This window comes from Nerophis lumbriciformis, linkage group LG33 (genome assembly GCF_033978685.3).
Source record: "Nerophis lumbriciformis linkage group LG33, RoL_Nlum_v2.1, whole genome shotgun sequence".
In the NCBI taxonomy this organism is placed as follows: domain Eukaryota; kingdom Metazoa; phylum Chordata; class Actinopteri; order Syngnathiformes; family Syngnathidae; genus Nerophis; species Nerophis lumbriciformis.
The window spans coordinates 3,208,607-3,232,261 of NC_084580.2; the positions used below are offsets into that span (position 1 = coordinate 3,208,607).

The 23,655-nt window shown below is 42.7% G+C and overlaps 2 protein-coding genes across 2 annotated transcripts in view; one reads left to right on the forward strand and one right to left on the reverse strand.

Moving 5' to 3' along the window:
- Positions 1-20,205, reverse strand: part of kcnip3b (Kv channel interacting protein 3b, calsenilin) — a 168,405-nt gene extending 148,200 nt beyond the window's left edge. The window contains exon 1 of the mRNA XM_061928190.1: positions 20,061-20,205. Within this exon, the coding sequence (XP_061784174.1) occupies positions 20,061-20,066 (6 nt within the window). The 5' untranslated portion in view covers positions 20,067-20,205. The remainder of the gene's footprint in view (positions 1-20,060) is intronic.
- Positions 1,320-2,817, forward strand: LOC133575888 (uncharacterized). Its single transcript, XM_061928791.2, has 2 exons — positions 1,320-1,371; positions 1,439-2,817. Exons 1-2 carry the CDS (start codon positions 1,350-1,352, stop codon positions 2,083-2,085), a joined length of 669 nt encoding a protein of 222 aa, XP_061784775.1. The 5' UTR covers positions 1,320-1,349; the 3' UTR covers positions 2,086-2,817.
- Positions 20,206-23,655: the final 3,450 nt, after the last annotated feature.

Consider the following 23,655-nt stretch of genomic DNA (forward strand, 5'->3'; position numbering starts at 1 on the left):
GATTGGCCTACACCTGACAACCGCAAGAAGGTTCAGCAATTCTTGGGTTTTGCTAACTTTTACAGGCGGTTTGTCAGAAGCTTCAGCGCAATAGCTGCTCCTCTCCATGCTCTTACCTCTCCCCAGGTGCGGTTCCACTGGTCTCCAGAGGCAGAGAGGGCCTTCCAGACACTCAAACACCGTTTCACCTCAGCGCCCATTCTCACCATTCCGGACCCGCAGCGCCAGTTCGTCGTGGAAGTGGACGCTTCTAATGAAGGAGTAGGAGCGGTCCTGTCTCAACGTTCCCAACAGGATAGCAAGATGCATCCCTGTGCCTTTCTGTCGCGGCGGCTGTCCAAAGCTGAAAGAAACTATGATGTTGGCAATCGTGAGTTGCTGGCGGTGAAGCTCGCCTTGGAGGAATGGAGGCATTGGCTTGAGGGGGCCGAACACCCATTCATCGTCTGGACTGATCACAAGAATCTGGAATACATCAAGAAGGCTAAGAGACTTAACTCTCGCCAGGCCAGGTGGGCACTTTTCTTTAATCGCTTTTCCTTTTCGCTCTCCTACAGGCCGGGGTCCCGCAACGTCAAGCCAGACGCCCTGTCACGACTATTCGACCCCGAGCTTGAGGCCAAGCAACCTGAGACCATCCTTCCACTGAACTGTGTGGTAGGAGCGGTAACTTGGCCAATAGAAACTGAGGTAAAGCAAGCTAACGGTGTGGCCCCGCCACCTAGGGGATGTCCTGATAATCGATTGTTTGTCCCCATTGAGCTGCGTCCCCGGGTGATTCATTGGGCCCACACCTCGCTGCTTTCATGTCATCCGGGAGTTAAAAGAACAATGTTTGTGATCTCCCGGCGGTTCTGGTGGCCAGCCATAGAGACGGAGGTCCGGGAGTACGTAGAGGCGTGTTCGGTCTGTGCCAGGAACAAGACATCTTCCAGGTCTCGCATGGGACTTCTCCACCTGCTCCCCATCCCCTCCAGACCATGGTCAGACATCGCGATGGACTTCGTTACAGGGCTCCCGGTCTCACAAGGTAACACCACCGTCCTCACTGTGGTCGACAGATTCTCCAAGATGGTCAGATTCATCGCTTTGCCTAAATTACCATCCGCCAAGGAGATGGCGGAGATTATGATGACTAATGTGTTCAGAGTTCATGGATTCCCCAAAGACATTGTTTCAGACCGGGGGCCCCAATTTGTATCACGGTTCTGGAGGGAGTTCTGCCGACTAATTGGAGCCAAGGCCAGCCTAACATCTGGATATCATCCTGAAGCCAATGGCCAGACCGAACGACCAAACCAGCAGCTGGAAACCGGCCTCCGGTGCTTGGTCTGCCAGAACCCCTCCACATGGAGCAAGCACCTGGTCTGGGTAGAGTATGCGCACAATTCATTGCCTACATCAGCCACCGGCTTCTCTCCCTTTCATTGTGCCTTAGGGTACCAGCCCCCTCTCTTTCCCGAGAATGAGTTGGAAGTGTCGGTCCCCTCCGCCCATGCCATGGTCAAACGTTGTCACCGTATTTGGGCAGCCGCCCGCCAGGTATTGAACAAACAAGGAGATCGGATGAAGCGGGCGGCAGACCGCAAGAGACGGCCTGCGCCCGCCTACCAGCCTGGTCAGAAAGTCTGGCTATCAGCCAAGGACCTACGCCTCAAGGTTCCATCAAAGAAACTGGCACCACATTTTGTAGGCCCATTCCCAATCAATAAACTCGTCGGACCTGCAGCAGTGCGGCTTCGTCTTCCCCGATCCCTCCGCGTCCATCCCACCTTCCACGTCAGTCAGATCAAACCAGCCAAAGTAAGCACCATGGTCCCAGCCACCACGTCCCCTCCACCACCCGAAATGATCGAAGGCGGACCAGTATACAAGGTTAAACGCTTGTTGGCAGTACGGAACCGGGGCCGGGGCAGACAATTCCTGGTGGATTGGGAAGGATATGGACCCGAAGAGAGACAGTGGGTTCCGTCCCGCCACATTGTCGACCCCACTCTCATCAGGGACTTCTATAGACTCCACCCTGAGGTTCCTGGGCCGTCAGGAGTCGGCCTTAGAGGGGGGGGTTCTGTCACACCTGGGTGAAGTCTTGTCTGGGTTTCGTCTGGTTTCATGTTGTCTTGTCATTTCCTGTTTTATTTTGAAAGGTTAACTCTCCCTCTCATTTCAGGTCACTTGCCCTTCCTCCCGTTTCACTGGTCTGATGTCTCTCCTGATTGCCTGATTGTGCCCACCTGTGTCACCCTCCCTCATGTGTATAAATGTCTCTTCCTCCTCTTGTCTTGTGCCAGAGTATATCGTCTCGTCACGTACCTCCAGCCTTTGTCCACAGCATCAAACCAAGTTGTTAAGTATTGCCTCGCCTTATTTATTGATTTCTTTGTTTCCTCTGAGAGAGTGATTTTCGTTTGCTAAAGTTTTTTGATCAAGTTTTTTGTGTGTTATTTCATAGTGCCTTGCCTTCCTTTTTTCCTCCTCTTGGAGCGCTTTAGTTTGTAGTTATATCAGCTCTTTGTAGCGTACTTTCTGTTTATAGTTTCTAGTCTCCTCTGCATGATTTTTTTACCTTTTTGTAGCTAATCATAGATTTTTTTGTTATTAGATACGTGTGTAATTTTGCTGTTGCCTTTTTCCTCCCTATGGAGTGACTTTCTGTTTATGGCCTTATGCCTATATGTCTTTTGTTTCTCTAATGTATCAAAGCTAGGTTCTGTAGCCGCTTTGTTTTAATCACTCTGTTCAAAGAGATTTCAAAGAAAACTGTTTAAATAAAGCCTGTGTCAATTGTTCCCCTTCTGCACCTGAGTCCTCATTCTCGCCAAGTCTTAACATCGAGTTTACTCTGATGACTTGCACTGAATTGAATCAGTCAGGGATGCATAGTCCGGACAGTAGCTGCTGACAGCCAGCCTCAAGCACACTTCCAAATGTTCATCAGTCATGGTGGAACGGTACTTGGACTTAATGATCTTCATGTGGGAAAAGGCTGACTCACATAAATAAGTGGAGCCGAATAATGCAGTCAAGGAGGTAGCACATTTCCTGATGTTGGGGTACTTTACCTCTGTGGGTAAGTTCCAGAACTGTCCATGAGCTCTGGACTTCAGCTCAATGTCGGCTTGCAGTGTCAAAATCTCATCTTCCACTCCAGAAGAGTTCAGGTGAAATAGTGTTGCAATTTGTGATGCGAGGGAATCAACATCAGCATCTTCCCGAAAAGGATAGCACATGAATGTAGCGACTGGCTCGAGCAAAGAAAAGTCTTGAAAGCGTTTGTCAAACTCTGACAGACAATTGTCAATCTGCTCTGTGTAGCGTGCACTGTCAAGTTGCACACAGGCCTTCCCTTGCATCTCCAGCTCTGACGCTAGGTTCTGGAAGTTTGCCAAATCATGGCGCTGCAGCTTTGAGGAGAGATGTTTCATCTTTCGTTTGAAAGCATTAACTGAGCTGATCATATTGATCACTGTTTTGTCTTTTCCTTGCAGCTCTAGATTAAGATCATTCAACATGTTGGTCAGATCGGTTAAAAATGCCAAGTCTAACAGCCACTGACCGTCATTTAGTTGCGTGTATTCTGCATGTCCAGCTGCTACACGGAAAAACTCCTTAATCTCTGGACAGAGCTCTCGAAATCTTTGCAGGAATTTCCCTCGACTAAGCCATCTCACGTCAGTGTGCAGCAACAACTCAGAGTGGTCGCAGTCAGCCTTCTCCAGATGTGCACGAAATAACCGTCTTTGAAGAGATCTGGCACGAATAGAACAGGCGATCTTCATTGCAACATCCATGATCTCCTTCATGTTGAGCATTTTAGCGCATAACGCTTGTTGGTGGATTATGCAATGGTAATTTAGGAAGTCCGGGAAATCATCGTCCTGCCTGCACTTGGCAATAAATCCATTCAAGCGGCCAACCATTGCGGGAGCTCCATCCGTGGTGATAGACATCAGTTTGTACACTGGGAGCTGAATTTGCTCCACAAAGTTTTTAAACGACTGAAATATGTCCTCTCCTCGCGTCTGTTCTTTCATGGGCAGTAATGTTAATAGCTCTTCTTTTGTAGTGATATCACTAAACACCATACGGATGAAAATGCACATCTGGGCTGTGTCACTCACGTCCGTAGATTCGTCCAACTACAGTGAGAAACACTCGCAATCTCCGATGTCCGTCCAAAGTTGCTGGGTTAAATCCTCAGCCATGGCTTCACAGCGCCGTGTAACTGTACATCTTGACAGCTGGAGAGCTTTGATGGAAGATAATATTTCCGCCTTATTTTTAAAGTCTCGGAACAATGAGTCAGCTGCTTCAACAAATGCCCCCTTTACCATCTCTCCGTCTTGGAAGGACTTCTTGTTTTTAACTATGATGTGACTCACCCGGAATGATGCTTCAGTGGCGACTTTCGCTTTTGAAGTTTGTGTGAAAAATGACTGCTGTCCGGACAACTGGGATTTCAGTTCCTTCACCTTTCTTTTTCTCAGCTCGCTTTTCAGCGGGAAGTCGGTGTCGTATTTGCCATGAATAGTCCGAAAATGACGCTCCACATTTCCCTTCTTTGGAATCGCGATGGCAGATTGGCAGATGAGGCAAACGCACTTCGAAAACGTCAACGTAAAAAAAAAGTCCTCCTCCCATTCCGTATGAAAGTGATACGTTTTTGTCTTTTTACTTGGTCCAGCTCCCCCACTCATTTTTATACACTTAAGTGAAAAAGAAAAAACCGAAGACTGAAAATTGGCGGTAACTCGCTGTCAAGCTTGTTAGCTTTGCTGCACTGAGCGCCGTTGTTTGCGCATGCGCAGTGACCTAAGTGTCAGAAAAACGAAGATGTCACCTGACTGGCTGCCCTGTTTATCAATCAAAAGACGGGGTGGATGATAGGCTGGCGTAAATTTGCATTACATAAAAAAAAAAAAAAAAATTTTTTTTTTTTTTATAATGTAATGCGATCTACCAATACTACCTTTGCGATCGACTGGTAGATCGCGATCGACGTATTGAGCACCCCTGCCCTAGGGTAAACTGGGTATAACACATGCCACACTGACCAAGCTTAACCTATTGTTACTATAACAATCTACAAGGTTAATATAGGTTGCTTCTCTTTCTTCCCCTCCATTTTTCTGCATTCTTTCGTATCTCAAGTTATCATTACGTATATGCATTGTTGCATTTGAACAACTGTATTGTTGATAAGAGATAAATTATTGGTATTGTTCATTATCAATAGCGCTATTTCTATTGGTATTTGTATTGCTCCATTTGTAGTGTAATAATGCTCATTGTCATTTCTGTATTATTATTTTTTTCGCTAACTGCTTATTTGCTATTACTTTTACCATCATATTTGTACATGTCGTATTTGCTGATGTTGCTCTATTGTTGTTGTTGTTGTTGTTATTGTTGTGTTTGCTGTTTTTGTCTCTCTGTCTAATCCCCCTCAAATGATAATATAAATACATTTAATAAAGTCAAATACAAATAAGGCAACAAGAGAAGTATCCTACCCTTTTCTTTCGTAAAGTAAATCTGAACAGCCGATATGGGCATCTACATCAACTATATGATTTGCCCGAGAAGCTGGACAGGACAACAACAAAAAATAAAAAAATAAAATAAAAAAATAAAAAATAAAATATTTTTTCAAAAACCGGTCTTATATTTGAGTCGTCCGTCCATCCATCCATTTTCTACCGCTTGTCCCTTTTGGGATGGTGTGGCTATCTCAGCTGGACTTGGGTAGAAGCCAGGGTGCACCCTAGACAAGTCGCCACCTCATTGCAGGGCCAACACAGATAGTTGTTTAAAGTAAAAGTAATAATACTGAAAACGAGGGCAAAAAAATCTAAAATATTACGGGAAGAAAAACATCTAAAATATATGAAACTTCAAAGAGTACATTTTTAAATAACCACACAAACCAAAATTCAACACACGAGGGTCTGTTTCTTTTTAGTCTAAGACAGTGGTTCTTAACCTGGGTTCGATTGAACCCTAGGGGTTCGGTGAGTCGGCCTCAGGGTTTCGGTGGAGCTTCCGCCGCGGAGGTCAAGACACACCCGACTCATCTTGTAAATAAAAACTTCTCCATATCGGCGTACTATGGATACCTCCAAACAATGTTCCCTCTAATTTTCCATCTGATTTGCAGGTGTGTAATTTGTTGTGAGTTTATGCACTGCGTTTGCTTTGTTCTTTGAACAAGGTGATGTTCATGCACGGCTCATTTTGTGCACCAGTAAAAAAACATATAACTGTGTCTTGAATAAAAAATAAAAAAAAACTTTAATTTTTCACTAAAGAAGGGTTCGGTGAATGCACATATGAAACTGGTGGGGTTCGGTACCTCAAACAAGGTTAAGAACCACTGGTCTAAGAATATTCTAAGAATTTAAAAAAGATTAATACACATATGTATTAATCACACTGGTATGATATATGACTATTATGTACAGTAACTGCATAGATACTACCATGCAAACATTGGAATAAGTGGTAGAAAATGGATGGATGGATGGAAATGCACATTTCCTTCCTCTCCTTTGCCAACACTCAGACTAGCTGGCTGTCAAAGTGGTTGTGAGCGAGTAGAAGATAAATGTTTGCGGTGGCTAATGATAGCGATTGTCCATGGCTAATGATAGCCATTGTCCACTTTGTGGTTCCTCTCATGCAAAGAGACAAAAAGCAACATGGTAACAACTCTGATGACTTTTCATTGTCTTGTGCCAGAAGGTTTGTCATTCGACATATTTGGCAGCGATGGCTGACTTATTTGAATAGTTTACGGACAACATTGGGCCTCCTCGGCTCTGAGGCTTTGTCAGGCTCACACACCGCTGACCGAAGAGGATCAACTCACGATGGGATTTAGGACGTACTTTATATAAATCAAAGCACGCAAGCATTATTCTACAAACCCCGTTTCCATATGAGTTGGGAAATTGTGTTAGATGTAAATATAAACAGAATACAATGATTTGCAAATCCTTTTCAACCCATATTCAGTTGAATATGCTACAAAGACAACATATTTGATGTTCAAACTGATAAACTTTTTTTTTTTTGCAAATAACCATTAACTTTAGAATTTGATGCCAGCAACACGTGACAAAGAAGTTGGGAAAGGTGGCAATAAATACTGATAAAGTTGAGGAATGCTCATCAAACACTTATTTGGAACATCTCACAGGTGAACAGGCAAATTGGGAACAGGTGGGTGCCATGATTGGGTATAAAAGTAGATTCCATGAAATGCTCAGTCATTCACAAACAAGGATGGGGCGAGAGTCACCACTTTGTCAACAAATGTGTGAGCAAATTGTTGAACAGTTTAAGAAAAACCTTTCTCAACCAGCTATTGCAAGGAATTTAGGGATTTCACCATCTACGGTCCGTAATATCATCATAGGGTTCAGAGAATCTGGAGAAATCACTGCACGTAAGCAGCTAAGCCCGTGACCTTCGATCCCTCAGGCTGTACTGCATCAACAGGTGACATCAGTGTGTAAAGGATATCACCACATGGGCTCAGGAACACTTCAGAAACCCACTGTCAGTAACTACAGTTGGTCGCTACATCTGTAAGTGCAAGTTAAAACTCTCCTATGCAAGGCGAAAAACGTTTATCAACAACACCCAGAAACGCCGTCGGCTTCGCTGGGCCTGAGCTCATCTAAGATGGACTGTTACAAAGTGGAAAAGTGTTCTGTGGTCTGACAAGTCCATATTTTAAATTGTTTTTGGAAACTGTGGACGTCGTGTCCTCCGGACCAAAGAGGAAAAGAACCATCCGGTTTGTTATAAACGCAAAGTTGAAAAGGCAGCATGTGTGATGGTATGGGGGTGTATTAGTGCCCAAGACATGGGTAACTTACACATCTGTGAAGGTGCCATTAATGCTGAAACGTATAAACAGGTTTTGGAGCAAGATATGTTGCCATCCAAGCAACGTTACCATGGACGCCCCTGCTTATTTCAGCAAGACAATGCCAAGCCACGTGTTACATCAACGTGGCTTCATAGTAAAACAGTGCGGGTACTAGACTGGCCTGCCTGTAGTCCAGACCTGTCTCCCATTGAAAATGTGTGGCGCATTATGAAGCCTAAAATACCACAACGGAGACCCCCGGACTGTTGAACAACTTAAGCTGTACATCAAGCAAGAATGGGGAAGAATTCCACCTGAGAAGCTTCAAAAATGTGTCTCCTCAGTTCCCAAACGTTTACTGAGTGTTGTTAAAAGGAAAGGCCATGTAAAACAGTGGTGAACATGCCCTTTCCCAACTACTGTACTTTAGCACGTGTTGCAGCCATGAAATTCTAAGTTAATTATTATTTGCAAAAAAAAATAAAGTTTATGAGTTTGAACATCAAATATCTTGTCTTTGTAGTGCATTCAATTGAATATCAATCAATCAATCAATCAATGTTTATTTATATAGCCCTAAATCACAAGTGTCTCAAAGGGCTGCACAAGCCACAACGACATCCTCGGTATAGCCCACATAAGGGCAAGGAAAAACTCACCCCAGTGGGACGTCGATGTGAATGACTATGAGAAACCTTGGAGAGGACCGCATATGTGGGTAACCCCCCCCCCCCTCTAGGGAGACCGAATGCAATGGATGTCGAGTGGGTCTAACATAATATTGTGAGAGTCCAGTCCATAGTGGATCCAGCATAACAGTAAGAGTCCAGTCCACAGTGGGGTCAGCAGGAAACCATCCCGAGCGGAGACGGGTCAGCAGCGCAGAGATGTTCCCAACCAATATACAGGCGAGCGGTCCACCCCGGGTCCCGACCCCGGACAGCCAGCACCCCATCCATGGCCACCGGATCTGTGTGTCTTCCCCTCCACAAGGGATAGGGGGGAGCAGAGGAGAAAAGAAAAGAAACGGCAGATCAACTGGTCTAAAAAAAGGGGGGCTATTCAAAGGCTAGAGTATACAAATGAGTTTTGAGATGGGACTTAAATGCTTCTACTGAGGTAGCATCTCTAATTGTTACCGGGAGGGCATTCCATAGTACTGGAGCCCGAATAGAAAACGCTCTACAGCCCGCAGACTTTTTTTGGGCTCTGGGAATCACTAATAAGCCGGAGTTCTTTGAACGCAGATTTCTTGCCGGGACATATGGTACAATACAATCGGTAAGATAGGACGGAGCTAGACCGTGTAGTATTTTATACGTAAGTAGTAAAACCTTAAAGTCGCATCTTAAGTGCACAGGAAGCCAGTGCAGGTGAGCCAGTATAGGCGTAATATGATCAAACTTTCTTGTTCTTGTCAAAAGTCTAGCAGCCGCATTTTGTACCAACTGTAATCTTTTAATGCTAGACATAGGGAGACCCGAAAATAATACGTTACAGTAATCGAGACGAGACGTAACGAACGCATGAATAATGATCTCAGCGTCGCTAGTGGACAAAATGGAACGAATTTTAGCGATATTACGGAGATGAAAGAAGGCCGTTTTAGTAACACTCTTAATGTGTGACTCAAAGGAGAGAGTTGGGTCGAAGATAATACCCAGATTCTTTACTGAGTCGCTTTGTGTAATTGTTTGGTTGTCAAATGTTAAGGTGGTATTATTAAATAAATGTCGGTGTTTAGCAGGACCGATAATCAGCATTTCCGTTTTCTTAGTGTTGAGTTGCAAGAAGTTAGCGGACATCCATTGTTTAATTTCATTAAGACACGCCTCCAGCTGACTACAATCCGGCGTGTTGGTCAGCTTTAGGGGCATGTAGAGTTGGGTGTCATCAGCATAGCAATGAAAGCTAACACCGTATTTGCGTATGATGTCGCCTAGCGGCAGCATGTAAATACTAAAGAGTGCAGGGCCAAGAACCGAACCTTGGGGGACTCCGCACGTTACCTTAACATAGTCCGAGGTCACATTGTTATGGGAGACGCATTGCATCCTGTCAGTAAGATAGGAGTCAAACCACGACAAGGCTAAGTCTGACATACCAATACGTGTTTTGATACGCTCTAATAAAATATTATGATCGACAGTATCGAAAGCAGCGCTAAGATCAAGAAGCAGCAACATAGATGATGCATCAGAATCCATCGTTAGCAGTAGATCATTAGTCATTTTTGCGAGGGCTGTCTCCGTAGAGTGATTTGCCCTGAAACCGGATTGAAAAGGTTCACAGAGATTGTTAGACACCAAGTGTTCATTTAGCTGCTGTGCGACAATTTTTTCGAGGATTTTCGAGATAAACGGAAGGTGGGACACCGGCCGGTAGTTTACCATGAGGTCAGGATCGAGGTTAGGTCTTTTGAGCAAAGGATGAATAACCGCTTTTTTGAATGCTAGTGGAACAGTGCCAGAGGAGAGTGATAAGTTTATAATATTTAGCACTGATGGACCTAATAATACAAAAAGCTCCTTAATAAGTTTCCCAGGAAATGGGTCAAGTAAACATGTTGTTTGTTTTGTCCCATTGACACATCTTAACAATTCCTCTAATGTTATTTCATCAAAGAGAGAGAAACTATTTTGGAGGGCGGTATCCTTCGTAGATACAGTCGTATCTGTGTTAATAGAACCCAGTTGTAGCTGCGATGCATTGTCTTTAATCTCCTTTCTAATGAGTTCAATTTTCTTATTAAAGAAATTCATAAAATCATCTGCTGAGTGGGTGAAGCTACTGGGAGGAGTCCCTTGTTGGGTTAGCGATGCTACTGTACTAAACAAAAATTTCGGATCATTTTTGTTGAGGTGGATGAGATTTGAGTAATATTTAGCTTTAGCTAGGGTAAGCATGTGTTTATAAGTTGTTAAACTATCACTCCATGCTTGATGGAAAACCTCAAGTTTAGTAGCGCGCCATATGCGTTCCAGCTTTCTACATGATAATTTATGGGCTCTAGTTTCTTCTGTAAACCATGGGGTGCGCCTTTTAGGGGCTCTTTTAAGCTTTAGCGGTGCTATACTATCAATGGTGTCGCGCAGGGCGTCGTTAAAGTTGTTAGTGAGGTTATCAATAGAGCCGACATAGTTTGGGAATGGTGCCATTACCGAAGGCAGTAGGCCAGCAAGAGTCATCGTTGTGGCAGCATTAATGTTGCGGCTGCTATAGTAGTTATTATTATTAGTTTGTTGACAATGAGTCAGAACTTCGAATTTTATAAGGTAATGATCGGACATTACTTTAGTATACGGGAGTATCGTAACTTTGGAGGTGGTGACACCCCTGACCAGCACTAGATCTATCGTATTTCCGTTGCGATGCGTAGGTTCATTTATTATTTGTGTAAGACCACAGCTATCAATTATAGTCTGGAGCGCCATGCACTGAGGGTCCGATGGGGTATTCATATGGATATTAAAGTCCCCCATTATGATTATATTGTCGGCGTGCGTCACTAAATCAGCAACGAACTCTGAAAATTCACTGATGAAGTCCGAATTGGGTCCTGGGGGGCGGTAGATAACAGCCAGGTGGAGAGGCAGCGGTGTGACAAACCTCATAGTAAGCATCTCAAACGAGTTATATTTATTATTTAGGTTCGGGGTAAGATTAAAGTTTTTATTGTGGATGAGTGCAACTCCCCCACCCCTTTTAATGGGACGGGCAATATGCGCTCCCGCATAGCCAGGAGGAGACGCCTCACCCAGCGCAAAGAAATCGTCTGGTTTGAGCCAGGTCTCGGCGAGACCAATAACGTCAAGATTATTGTCTCTAATGACCTCATTAACTAATAACGTTTTGGAAGATAATGATCTTATGTTTAAGAAGCCCATATTATAGGTAGTGGGCTGTTTTGAGGAGTTTTTGTTGAAATTATCTGTAGTAGCAATATTAATAATGTTGTGTTTATTATGTGTAGTGCAATTTAAATAATTACGACCATATCTAGGAATTGATATGACGGGAATTTTCCGATTGTTTGCTTGATGTTGTGATAAACCGAACGCATCATAACTTGCCACCTCAGTAGAGTGCATGTCTACTTCTGACACAGAAAAAACATTTTTTGAGTTGTGTATTGTTCTAAAATAGTTGCTATGTGTGCAGGTATTATCCAGCCTGGCGCTGGCTAGTTCTATTTTAACAAACTTCTCACCCGGACTAGCGCTTCTTTGAGGATTAGCCTTTCGCTTTGTTGTTAGCCCCGCTCGGCATCCCCGCTTCTGCTTCCGCTCACACCGCTTACGTGTCTTCCGTTGACGGTCCCCGCTGGTACTTAACTCCGCTGCTTTGGAGGCCGCTGGATGTAGCCAGCGAAGAATCCCCATGCTAGCGAGGAGGTCGAAAGTACCCGCATCTTTCAGCCTAGAACGGCCCGATCTATCCACATCCAGAATCGTCTGTCGGTCGTATCTGATCACGAAGTGTCCACGCTGTGAGCCAGCCATGAAATAGACAGAATTGACGGGTATTTTTGCCAAATCGCTCTACACTTCCAAGAGCGTCTGCAAGCCGCCGCCATCTTGCCATGGGTTGAAAAGGATTTGCAAATCATTGTATTCCGTTTATGTTTACATCCAACACAATTTCCCAACTCATATGGAAACGGGGTTTGTATATTGAAAGTGCTACATTTAAAAGATAAGTACAGTACACGTTGTATTGTTAGGGAAACTAATTACACTAAAATGTTAGTTCGGTAGTCTTGGTATGCCCAACTTTTCATAGGATTCGGTTAAAAAATGTTTGCTCCGGCCAAACAGCAACACAACAAACGAGTCAGTTTGCCAGCAGAATCGAGTGCCCAAGCAAAAAAGCTGCAGAGTGGGTGACTCAGTCTTGATGTCTTATTAAAACGCCGCGTCAGTCCAATTGTGTTTGTAACATGTCTTTATCACAAAACGTGTTAGCCTGCTCTTAACTTGCCTCCTCAAAATCAGTTGGTTGACTCTGTAGTTATTTGCTTACTAACTCTGTTACGCAACAAATGTCTGTGCTTTTTTCATTGGATACAAAAGAAGCCACCATGGGGCCAATGAGAGTTGCAAGTGCCAGCACCTTGCTATAAAAATGTAAGAAACAAGTCACTCTTCACCACCACTCTCTCTACACATCGCCAACTTTGCCAACAAGACCCTTCAATAAAGGTAGAAGTATTGTTAATTGTTAATTTATCTATTTTATTCGTCATTTATACTTATTTCACATTGTTTACTGTCTGTAAAACAATATGTATTATATATAAAATATATTTTTAGGTGTCTTAAATGGATTAATTGAATTTGCATTATTTTTTATGGGAAAAATTGTGTCGGTTTTCGTAATTGGAAACAGATAACCCACAAAAACTGGTGTAACACTGTATTGTATTTACATTATTGTTCATTGAAATTGAAACTGAAACTTTTATTAGTAGATTGCACAGTACAGTACATATTCCATACAATTGACCACTAAATGGGAACACCCCAATAAGTTTTTCAACTTGTTTAAGTCGGGGTCCACGTTAATCAATTCATGGTACAAATATATACTATCAGCATAATACAGTCATCACACAAGTTAAGCATTAGAGTATATACATTGTAAATAATTCAATCTGGGGGATGGGATGTGGAGGGGTTGGGGGTGGGGTGGGGGGGGGGGGTTAGGTTGCTATCAGCATATTTCAGTCATCATACAAGTTTATCTGAGAAATGGACATTGTAACAGTGTAGGTCTCACTTCGTAGGATATGTACAGCGAGCGGTGAACATAGTAAGCTCAGAAAGCATAAGAACAAGTACCGTACATACATTTGATTATTTACAATCCGGGGAGGTGGGATGTGGTAGAGGGAGGGGGTTAGGCTAGGGTTGTAGCTGCCTGGAGGTGTTCTTTTAGTGCGGTTTTGAAGGAGGATAGATATGCACTTTCTTTTACACCTGTTGGGTTTAAAATAATAATTTGAACTGCTTTCAAAGAATGAATTGTGTTCGAGTTCTGCCCTAAAGTTAAATTGGAATTGAACCAAAAACTAATTTAAGAGTCTAGACTCCACAAAATATTTTTGTGTTTATTTTTACAGTATTTTTTACACTTATGTGACTATAGTAAGAATGTTAACAACTGATAAGACGTTTAGGCATATTTTTGTTTGATTTAGTTGTTGTATTAATGTTTGATGGATATCCATCCATCCATCCATCCATTTCCTACAGCTTGTCCCTTACGGGGTCACGGGGTTGCTGGAGCCTATCCCAGCTGCACACGGGCAGAAGACGGGGTACACCCTGGAAAAGTCGCCACCTCATCGCAGGGCCAACACAGATAGACAGACAACATTCACACTCACATTCACACACTAGGGCCAATTTAGTGTTGCCAATCAACCTATCCCCAGGTGCATGTCTTTGGAGGTGGGAGGAAGACAGAGTACCCGGGGGGAACCCACACAGTCATGGGGATAACATGCAAACAGTTGGAAATATTACATTTCCATTAAAAACATTAGCTGGACAGTTCATGAATCAAAGGTTTTAGACAACAGTTTGAGAAATTAATTATTTTCAAATCAGTTATATTGTACATTCATTTTCATGCTGGTTTGGATTAAACAAGCACTTTAGGAGCTTTCCCAGCAGTTGATCAGGTGGGTTATTTTCATTTATTGACAAACACTGCTATCATTTGAGTTGATCATTTGCAGCTCAACGGAGAATCTGCATAAATCCATCTCTCTGTAATGATGTGTTTGTGACGGACAAACTCGACTTAATACAATCATTAAGTTGGATTTCTGATAAAACCGTATAGCCTATTCACTGCAAAAAAGAGCTGACGGAATAGAAAATAGTATAAGAAGGCTAGATTTTTGGGGAAAAAAATACTAAAAAGTAGTGAAATGCAGGTAGTTAATTTTACTTGATAAACATCCTGAATTAAGATTTGTACATGGTGAAATTAGCCGGACTTTTAGGATAGAAATAAGTATTTAATTCTGACAGCATTATTCAACTTGCATTTTTGGATGTTGAATAATCTTTAAGCAAGATCGTATATGTGGAGAAAACCAAAATATCTTTTTTGAATAGTCATGAGGTGGCGACTTGTCCAAGTTGTAACCCGCCTTCCGCCCGTGTGCAGCTGGGATAGGCTCCAGCACCCCCCGCGACCCCAAAAGAGACAAGCGGTAGAAAATTGATGGATGGATTGTCTCAATTATAACATTTTTAAACTAGAATAGACAACATATAAAATTGAGGTTATGATGTAAAGTCCATAGGCACCGATCTACATTTCTGCCAGTGGGTGCTCGGACGGGCGGTAAATCTGACGCTACTTTTCTGAGGCTATGTCTACACTAAGCCGGATAACCCCTTACACAAATAATTATTTAGCCTAAGCCCCGTTTCAGTCACACTAAACCAGCGTTTAAGGTCCCCCTCCTCGGACAATTTTTTACACGAAAAGTAAACCGTGTATTTCTTGAATCTCCGGCTCTTCGCTTTGTATGGACTCATTGATCGTTTACAAACTGAGTTCGGAGAGGAAGTGACGCCAGAAAGAACGCGCTACAGACAGCTTCATAATAACACGGTTTCGTAACTTTGAGGTAACCACTGGAAATATGGAGGTGAGTCATCCAGACATGCCGTGTTTCACCTTCCGTCTGTACAGACGCTTGTGGAAATCACACATGAATACCTTAAGAGAAAGTGATTGCAGCTATTTGGGATACAACACTTCTCAGACGGCAAGAGAACTTTCCAATGTCGAGGTCAGCTGTGATTCTATTTACCGAAAAACTTTGTCCATTTGTCGAAGGAGAGTCAACGAGAATGCGGGCTCCCGTGGATGTGATAAGAAAGGTAGCGTGTGCTTTGTATTACCTGGCCGTTGAGGGAAGACTACGGAAAACAGCGAATACCTTTGGACTGGCAAAGCAGACTATCAGTTATTGTCCGCCATGTACTGTATGTCGAGCGATTACTCAACGTCTAGGTCCAGAGTATTTAAAGTCACCAAAAACAATGGTGAAGGCAAAAGAGTGAGGAGGAGTGTCCTGACCAGATATCTACAGTAGATCCCTAGTTTGATTGATGTAAAATGTTCTTTGTCACATTGTGTACTTTCACGTGTTTATTACAAACCCCGTTTCCATATGAGTTGGGAAATTGTGTTAGATGTAAATATAAACAGAATACAATTATTTGCAAATCATTTTCAACCCATATTCAGTTGAATATGCTACAAAGACAACATATTTGATGTTCAAACTGATAATGATTGTTTGCAAAAAAAAAAAAAAAAAGTTTAACTTTAGAATTTGATGCCAGCAACATGTGACAAAGAAGTTGGGAAAGGTGGCAACAAATACTGATAAAGTTGAGGAATGCTCATCAAACACTTATTTGGAACATCCCACAGGTGAACAGGCAAATTGGGAACAGGTGGGTGCCATGATTGGGTATAAAAGTAGATTCCATGAAATGCTCAGTCATTCACAAACAAGGACGGGGCGAGGGTCACCACTTTGTCAACAAATGCATGAGCAAATTGTGGAACAGTTTAAGAAAAACCTTTCTCAACCAGCTATTGCAAGGAATTTAGGGATTTCACCATCTACGGTCCGTAATATCATCAAAGGGTTCAGAGAATCTGGAGAAATCACTGCACGTAAGCAGCTAAGCCCGTGACCTTCGAGCCCTCAGGCTGTACCGCATCAACAAGCGACATCAGTGTGTAAAGGATATCACCACATGGGCTCAGGAACACTTCAGAAACCCACTGTCAGTAACTACAGTTGGTCGCTACATCTGTAAGTGCAAGTTAAAACTCTCCTATGCAAGGCAAAAACCGTTTATCAACAACACCCAGAAACGTCGTCGGCTTCGCTGGGTCTGAGCTCATCTAAGATGGACTGATACAAAGTGGAAAAGTGTTCTGTGGTCTGACGAATCCACATTTCAAATTGTTTTTGGAAACTGTGGACGTCGTGTCCTCCGGACCAAAGAGGAAACGAACCATCCGGATTGTTATAGGCGCAAAGTTGAAAAGCCAGCATCTATGATGCTATGGGGGTGTATTAGTGCCCAAGACATGGGTAACTTACACATCTGTGAAGGCGCCATTAATGCTGAAAGGCACATACAGGTTTTGGAGCAACATATGTTGCCATCCAAGCAATGTTACCATGGACGCCCCTGCTTATTTCAGCAAGACAATGCCAAGCCACGTGTTACATCAACGTGGCTTCATAGTAAAAGAGTGCGGGTACTAGACTGGCCTGCCTGTAGTCCAGACCTGTCTCCCATTGAAAATGTGTGGCGCATTATGAAGCCTAAAATACCACAACAGAGACCCCGGACAGTAAGCTGTACATCAAGCAAGAATGGGAAATAATTCCACCTGAGAAGCTTAAAAATGTGTCTCCTCAGTTCCCAAATGTTTACTGAGTGTTGTTAAAAGGAAAGGCCATGTAACACAGTGGTGAACATGCCCTTTCCCAACTACTTTGGCACGTGTTGCAGCCATGAAATTCTAAGTTAATTATTATTTGCAAAAAAAAAATAAAGTTTATGAGTTTGAACATCAAATATTTTGTCTTTGTAGTGCATTCAATTGAATATGGGTTGAAAAGGATTTGTAAATCATTGTATTCCATTTATATTTACATCTAACACAATTTCCCAACTCATATGGAAACGGGGTTTGTAAAAATGTTATTCATTTATGATGGCTCAGGTGTGATTGACTACAATAGGGCCCCACAGCACACTGGATTCCAGTTAATTGAAATACCACAACACTGGATATTGTTCAGATAAGTTACATTTAAGAACTTGCACACAAAGCAACACTGGAGGTGACTAAGACGTGCGCATTTTCCGCGCATGCGTATTAGGTCGTGTTGCGCCGACTGACGGAGGGGGAATGGGGGTCTTAAACGACCATTGTGTGTGTGCGGACAAGGATAAGGTTAGGTGGGATTTATCCTGAATAACCTTAGGCCCTGTTTACACTAAGCCGGATAAGGTTATCCAGGATGTATACCACCTAACCTTATCCGTGTCCACACACAACAATGCCACCGTTTAAGAACCCCGCCCCCCTCCGTCCGCCAGCACAACGCGACCTAATACGCATGCACGGAAAATGCGCACGTCATAGTCACCTCCAGTGTTGTTTTGTGTGCAAGTTCTTAAATGTAACTTATCTGAACAATATCCAGTGTTGTGGTATTTCAATTAACTGGTATCCAGTGTGCTGTGTGGCCCTATTGTAGTGAATCACACCTGAGACATCATAAATTAATCAAATCTTTATTAGACACGTAAACAATGTGATAAAGAACATTTTACATCAATCAAACTAGGGATCTAGATATCTGGTCAGGACACTCCTTACTCTTTTGCCTTCACCTTCATTATCCATTCATTTTTGGTGACTTTATATACTCTGGACCTAGACCTTGAGTCCGCGACATACATGGCGGACAATAACTGATACAGTCTGCTTTGCCAGTCCAAAGGCATTTGCCGTTTTCCTCGACTGCCAGGTAATACAAAGCACACGCTAGCTTTTTTATCACATCCACAGGCGCTCGCATTCTCGTTGTCTCTCCTTCGACAAATGGACAAAGTGTTTTGCTAAGTAGAAACACAGCTGACATTAGAAAGTTATCTTGCCGGCTGAGAAGTGTTGTATCCCAAATAGCTGCAATCGCTTTCTCTTAAGGTATTCATGTGTGATTTCCACAAGTGTCTGTACATGTAGAGGAATGAGAAATACGTGCATGTCAAGATGACTCGTCTCCATATTTCAAGTGGTCAGCTCCGAGTTACGAAACCGCTTTATTATGAAGCTGGCTGTGGGTTTTCTTTCTGATGTCACTTCCTGTGTGGGTGTGGTCTTTCTGGCGCCACTTCCTCTCCGAACTCAGTTTGTAAACGATCAATGAGTCCATACAAAGCTAAGAGCTGGAGATTCAAGAAATACACGGCTGACTTACCCGTGTAAACATTTGTCCGAGGAGGGGGACCTTAAACGCTGGTTTAGTGTGGCTGAAACGGGGCTTAGGCTAAATAATTATTCGGTTAAACGACTTAGTGTAGACATAGCCTAAAACGGCTTAGTGTAGAAGGGGCCTGAGCATGTGCAGTTTTTTCTTGGTGGTGAGAAAGAATTTGCCATCAATCCCATGTGGGCGCTCTGGGCCCCGAAGCACCCACGGGATTGGTGCCTATGGTAAAGTCAATGACTGAAAAAAAAGAAAATAACTCTTAAAATTAGGGAAATATGTAGAAATAAAATGTTAAATATTGCCAAGTGGCAAATATTTTGCAGTGTAGTATTTTTTTTGTGTTTTATCAGTGGTGTAAGCAGGTCACTGTGCGAGCATCAACCTCCTCCAGGAGTGTTTAATGAGCAATTCCCCTCACAGTCACAAAGGTGCTGAAAGTCACTTAAAGTGAAGCACTTTCGTTTTCACTTTGCTGTCTAATTACCTTTTGATTTATGCTCCGAGGATGCATCACTTGCAGTCGCTGCAGCCAAGAGCGGAATAAGTGTTGGGATTGAAAAATATAGATGTTGCAGTCCAGTTCAGTGCATTTATATAGTGCTTTTCTCTCGTGACTCAAAGTGCTTTTACCAATATCTAAGTTACATTTAAACCAGTGTGGGTGGCACCGGGAGCAGGTGGGTAAAGTGTCTTGCCCAGGGACACAACGGCAGTGACTAGGATGGCGGAAGCGGGGATCGAACCTGGAACCCTCAAGTTGCTGGCACGGCCACTCTACCAACCGAGCTATACCACCCCAAAAAAGAAGGTGAAGGGGAAGATACTATAAGTGAAGGAGAAGATGCTATAAGTGACACTTGCTGGTCGAAGCCTCTGCGTGCTTTTCTGTGAAGCATCAGAAACAGAAGCAGCAGCGCGACGAGCCAAAGCTCATCAGCGGGGTTGCAATTACATAACTTCATCGAGCTGCCAAATAAGTCACAACAAAATACGTAGGAAATAAAACCAAAAAGTGAATGAAGCAAAAATGCATGCAACCTTCTTTTAATCTGCAGGGGGGAAAAAACAAATCCTCACTTCCGGTGTCCCTTAAAATGTGAACAAAAAAACCGTTGTTATTCTTACCTGCATGATGAGACGTGCTTCTTCGTGGCGAGTGTCCTGCCTGTGCGCACCTCAAACTCCCACTGACGCGTCCGTGGATGCGAAGGAATGCACACACACGCGCACGAACGCGCGCACACACACGCACGCACGCACACACTGACCGTGCAAGTGTGGAAAAGACTGTTTTCATCAGTGGGAGCGTATAATGACGTGGAAACGTTGGGAGTCAACAGGCGATAATGATGACCGAGGTTCCAACCACACATTGGACATGCTTAAAGAAACATATGTTGGACTGTGGAAAGCTTGTGCACATTTATGCATAAAAAAGAAATAAATAATGCTTACTTTTGACAGGTTGTCACCTGCAGTGGTGCTTATATATTTATTTGCCATGTAACCATAATATTAGAACATCTTTCAGTACAGTTCATCATACTTTATCGTGTTGTGGCAATATGAAATAATGTACAGTTCTTTCAAAACAGATCTTTATTACTTATAAGTTAGTCAACAACAATGCTTTAACAGGAAGTACTAATAATGGCGCCCGAATGCACGCCAAACTGTCGCTGTCCAATAAAATGAGCTGCACATGTGCTATATCTGCAACACCCCATACTCTACAACAGTGTTTTTCAACCACTGTGCCGCGGCACACTAGTGTGCCGTGAGATACAGTCTGGTGTGCCTGGGAGAATATGTAGTTTCACTTATTTGGGTTAAGAATATTTTTTGCAAACTAGTAATAATAATCTGCAAATGTGCCGTTGTTGAGTGTCTGTGTTGTCTAGACTCTAGAGCTCGGCAGAGTAACCTTGTAATACTCTTCCATATCAGTAGGTGGCAGTAAGTAGCTAATTGCTTTGTAGATGTCGGGAACATGGTTTGTCGTGATCACAATACGCAGACGACAGCTTGTAGGTAAAAAGGTATCTAATGCTTAAACCCAAAATAAAGTGTGCCGCTAAGAAAAGGCATTGAAGCTTAGGGAAGGCTGTGCAAAACGCAACTAAAACTGGTTGCACAGTAAACAAATACAGAATGCTGGACGACAGCAAAGACTTACAGCGTGTGGAGCAGACAGCGTCCACAAAGTACATCCGAACATGACATGACAATCAACAATGTCTCCGCAAAGAAGGATAGCGACAACTTAAATAGCCTTGATTGCTAAAACAAAATAGGTGCGGGGAATAGCGCTCAATGAAGACATGAAACTGCTACAGGAAAATACCAACAAAACAGGAAAAGCCACCAAAATAGGAACGCAAGCCAAGAACTAAAACACTACACACAGGAAGACACCAAAAAACTCCAAATAAGTCACGGTGTGATGTGACAGGTCGTGACAGTACACCTACTTTGAGACAAGAGCTATAGTCATGCATGGTTGGTTATGGTTTGGATTCTTATCAAACACTTGCGAGAACAACTTTTTATTGTCAATATCGGCTGCTGAGTTTCATTTTTTTTATGTTTTCTGCTGGTGGTGTGCCTCCACATTTCTTCAATGAAAAAAAGGGCCTTGGCTCAAAAAAGGTTGAAAAACACTGCTCTACAACAGGGGTCCCCGAACTTTGGCTTTTTGAGTCGGGGCCGCAGTGGGTTAAAAAAATGTGGCCGGGGGCCGGGCCGGGTGAGAGAGAGAGAGAGAGAGAAATATATATATATATGTATATTTTCCGAGCGCAATGATGTCACGTTATCCATAGGAAAATGCATTTTTAGACAATATGATTTGCCTGAGCGGCTAGGAGACACAGAGCGTAACAAGCGGTAGAATATGGATTAGAAAGGACAGATTTTGAAAAATAATTATACTTTTTTATTTTTATTTTTTTAAATTTGGAACTTCCCACGGGCCGGATTTTGGGGACCCCTGCTCTACAATATACCATTACAACTTCCTGCTGTGCTCTTCCAGCTTTAATAAATCATTTTAAAAATACAAATAAGGTATTCATTCAAAGTAGGCCTATTTGGATAACGAAACGCATTTTTGTATTTAATTATTAATGTGAAATGCAAGCTTATTTAGTTATGGCAATGCTACCACCGATATGTCACCCGGCTTCAAAGCTATGATGAAAAGGGCAGCTTCATATTTGAATAATGAATATTATGGACGGTTAAAAGTGATTTAAATTGAAAAAGTGTAGTTGTCAATTAATTGAGGTTATCTGTAAATACTTTTGGGAACCGCAGTTTTTAAAATGCCATCAAATAGGCGACGTAAGTTGCTGACTTTTAGCGCATGTGAAAACAGTAAATCGAGCAGTGACAAAACCTGAATTCATAATAAACCACGCCGCCACCTGAGACTTACTGGGTAAGAGAGCCGCCTCATGTAACAAGCTTGCTTACGCACATCAACCTGACATTTCTATGCCCTTTTTCAGGGCAAAGATGAGATGTGTCAAAACTGACATTGATGTGGAAATGAGCCCTGCCTCATGCCAACTTCACGGCTGAGGTCAGGTCTAGGATTGGGCAAATACAGAGGTCCAAAATCGATGTTCAAGAGGAGCTTTGAAAGGCTGAAACCGTATCCCAGCACCATAATATTACTTTTAACAACACAGTGAATTTCCGGAATAACAAAAACTTTCATTGAGGTAGAACTATCACGTGTTATATTATCTGAATTTGCTGAAATTCAGCGTATTAAACACTTTTAACATCATTAAAACATACATTTAAAAACCTTACTACAATTTTTAACTATGAAAGGGAATCCGACCCAAGACCCTCTGCTTTGCAACACAAGTACTAATGACGCACGGCACAAGAACCACCGGGGTCCAAGGGGGACGTTTGCTTTCATATTCTGATCAGAGACAGAGGGTGATGTGGCCAGGAATACATTTGAGGTCAAATATCAGATGACGCCCCTTGTCATTTAATAATTTTCATTTGACATGTGCTTCTCTACGCAAAACGCGCCCCTCGATGGATCGCGAAGCCCTACGAACAGCTAAGTTTACAGCGAGGTGGGCTTGATCGCTGTGAGCAGAACCTGACTGACATGACAGCAGTATATCACCAACAGCATTTCACATTAATTTCATTCAGGTGACACCAACATTAGTTACATCAGTATCATTTAATGTTACCGTGATATTGACAGCATATTTCGGATGGGATGATGTTTAAAGTAAAAGTGGACTTAACTGTATTACGTTGTTGGAGCTGTAACCGGCTGTGCATGACCTGAGAATGTACAGTTGTGGTTAGAAGTGTACAAACACATATGAAGGACATAATGTCATGGCTGTCTTGAGTTTCCAATAATTTCTACAACTCCTATTTTTTTGTGATAGAGTGATTGGAGCACATACTTGTTGGTCACAAAAAACATTCATGAAGTTTGGTTCTTTTATGAATTTATTATGAGTCTACTGAAAATATGACCAAATCTGCTGGATCATAAGTATACATACAGCAACATACATGATCAATTTTGGTGATGTAGAAAAGTTACAATCAAATCAAATTAGCTTCATGGCATGGCCTCTTAACTTCATGTGAGTGATTATGATTGACGACACCTGTTGACTTCACTGAGCCCATTTAAATAGGGCTCATGTGATGCAGTCATTAGACTCGGTTA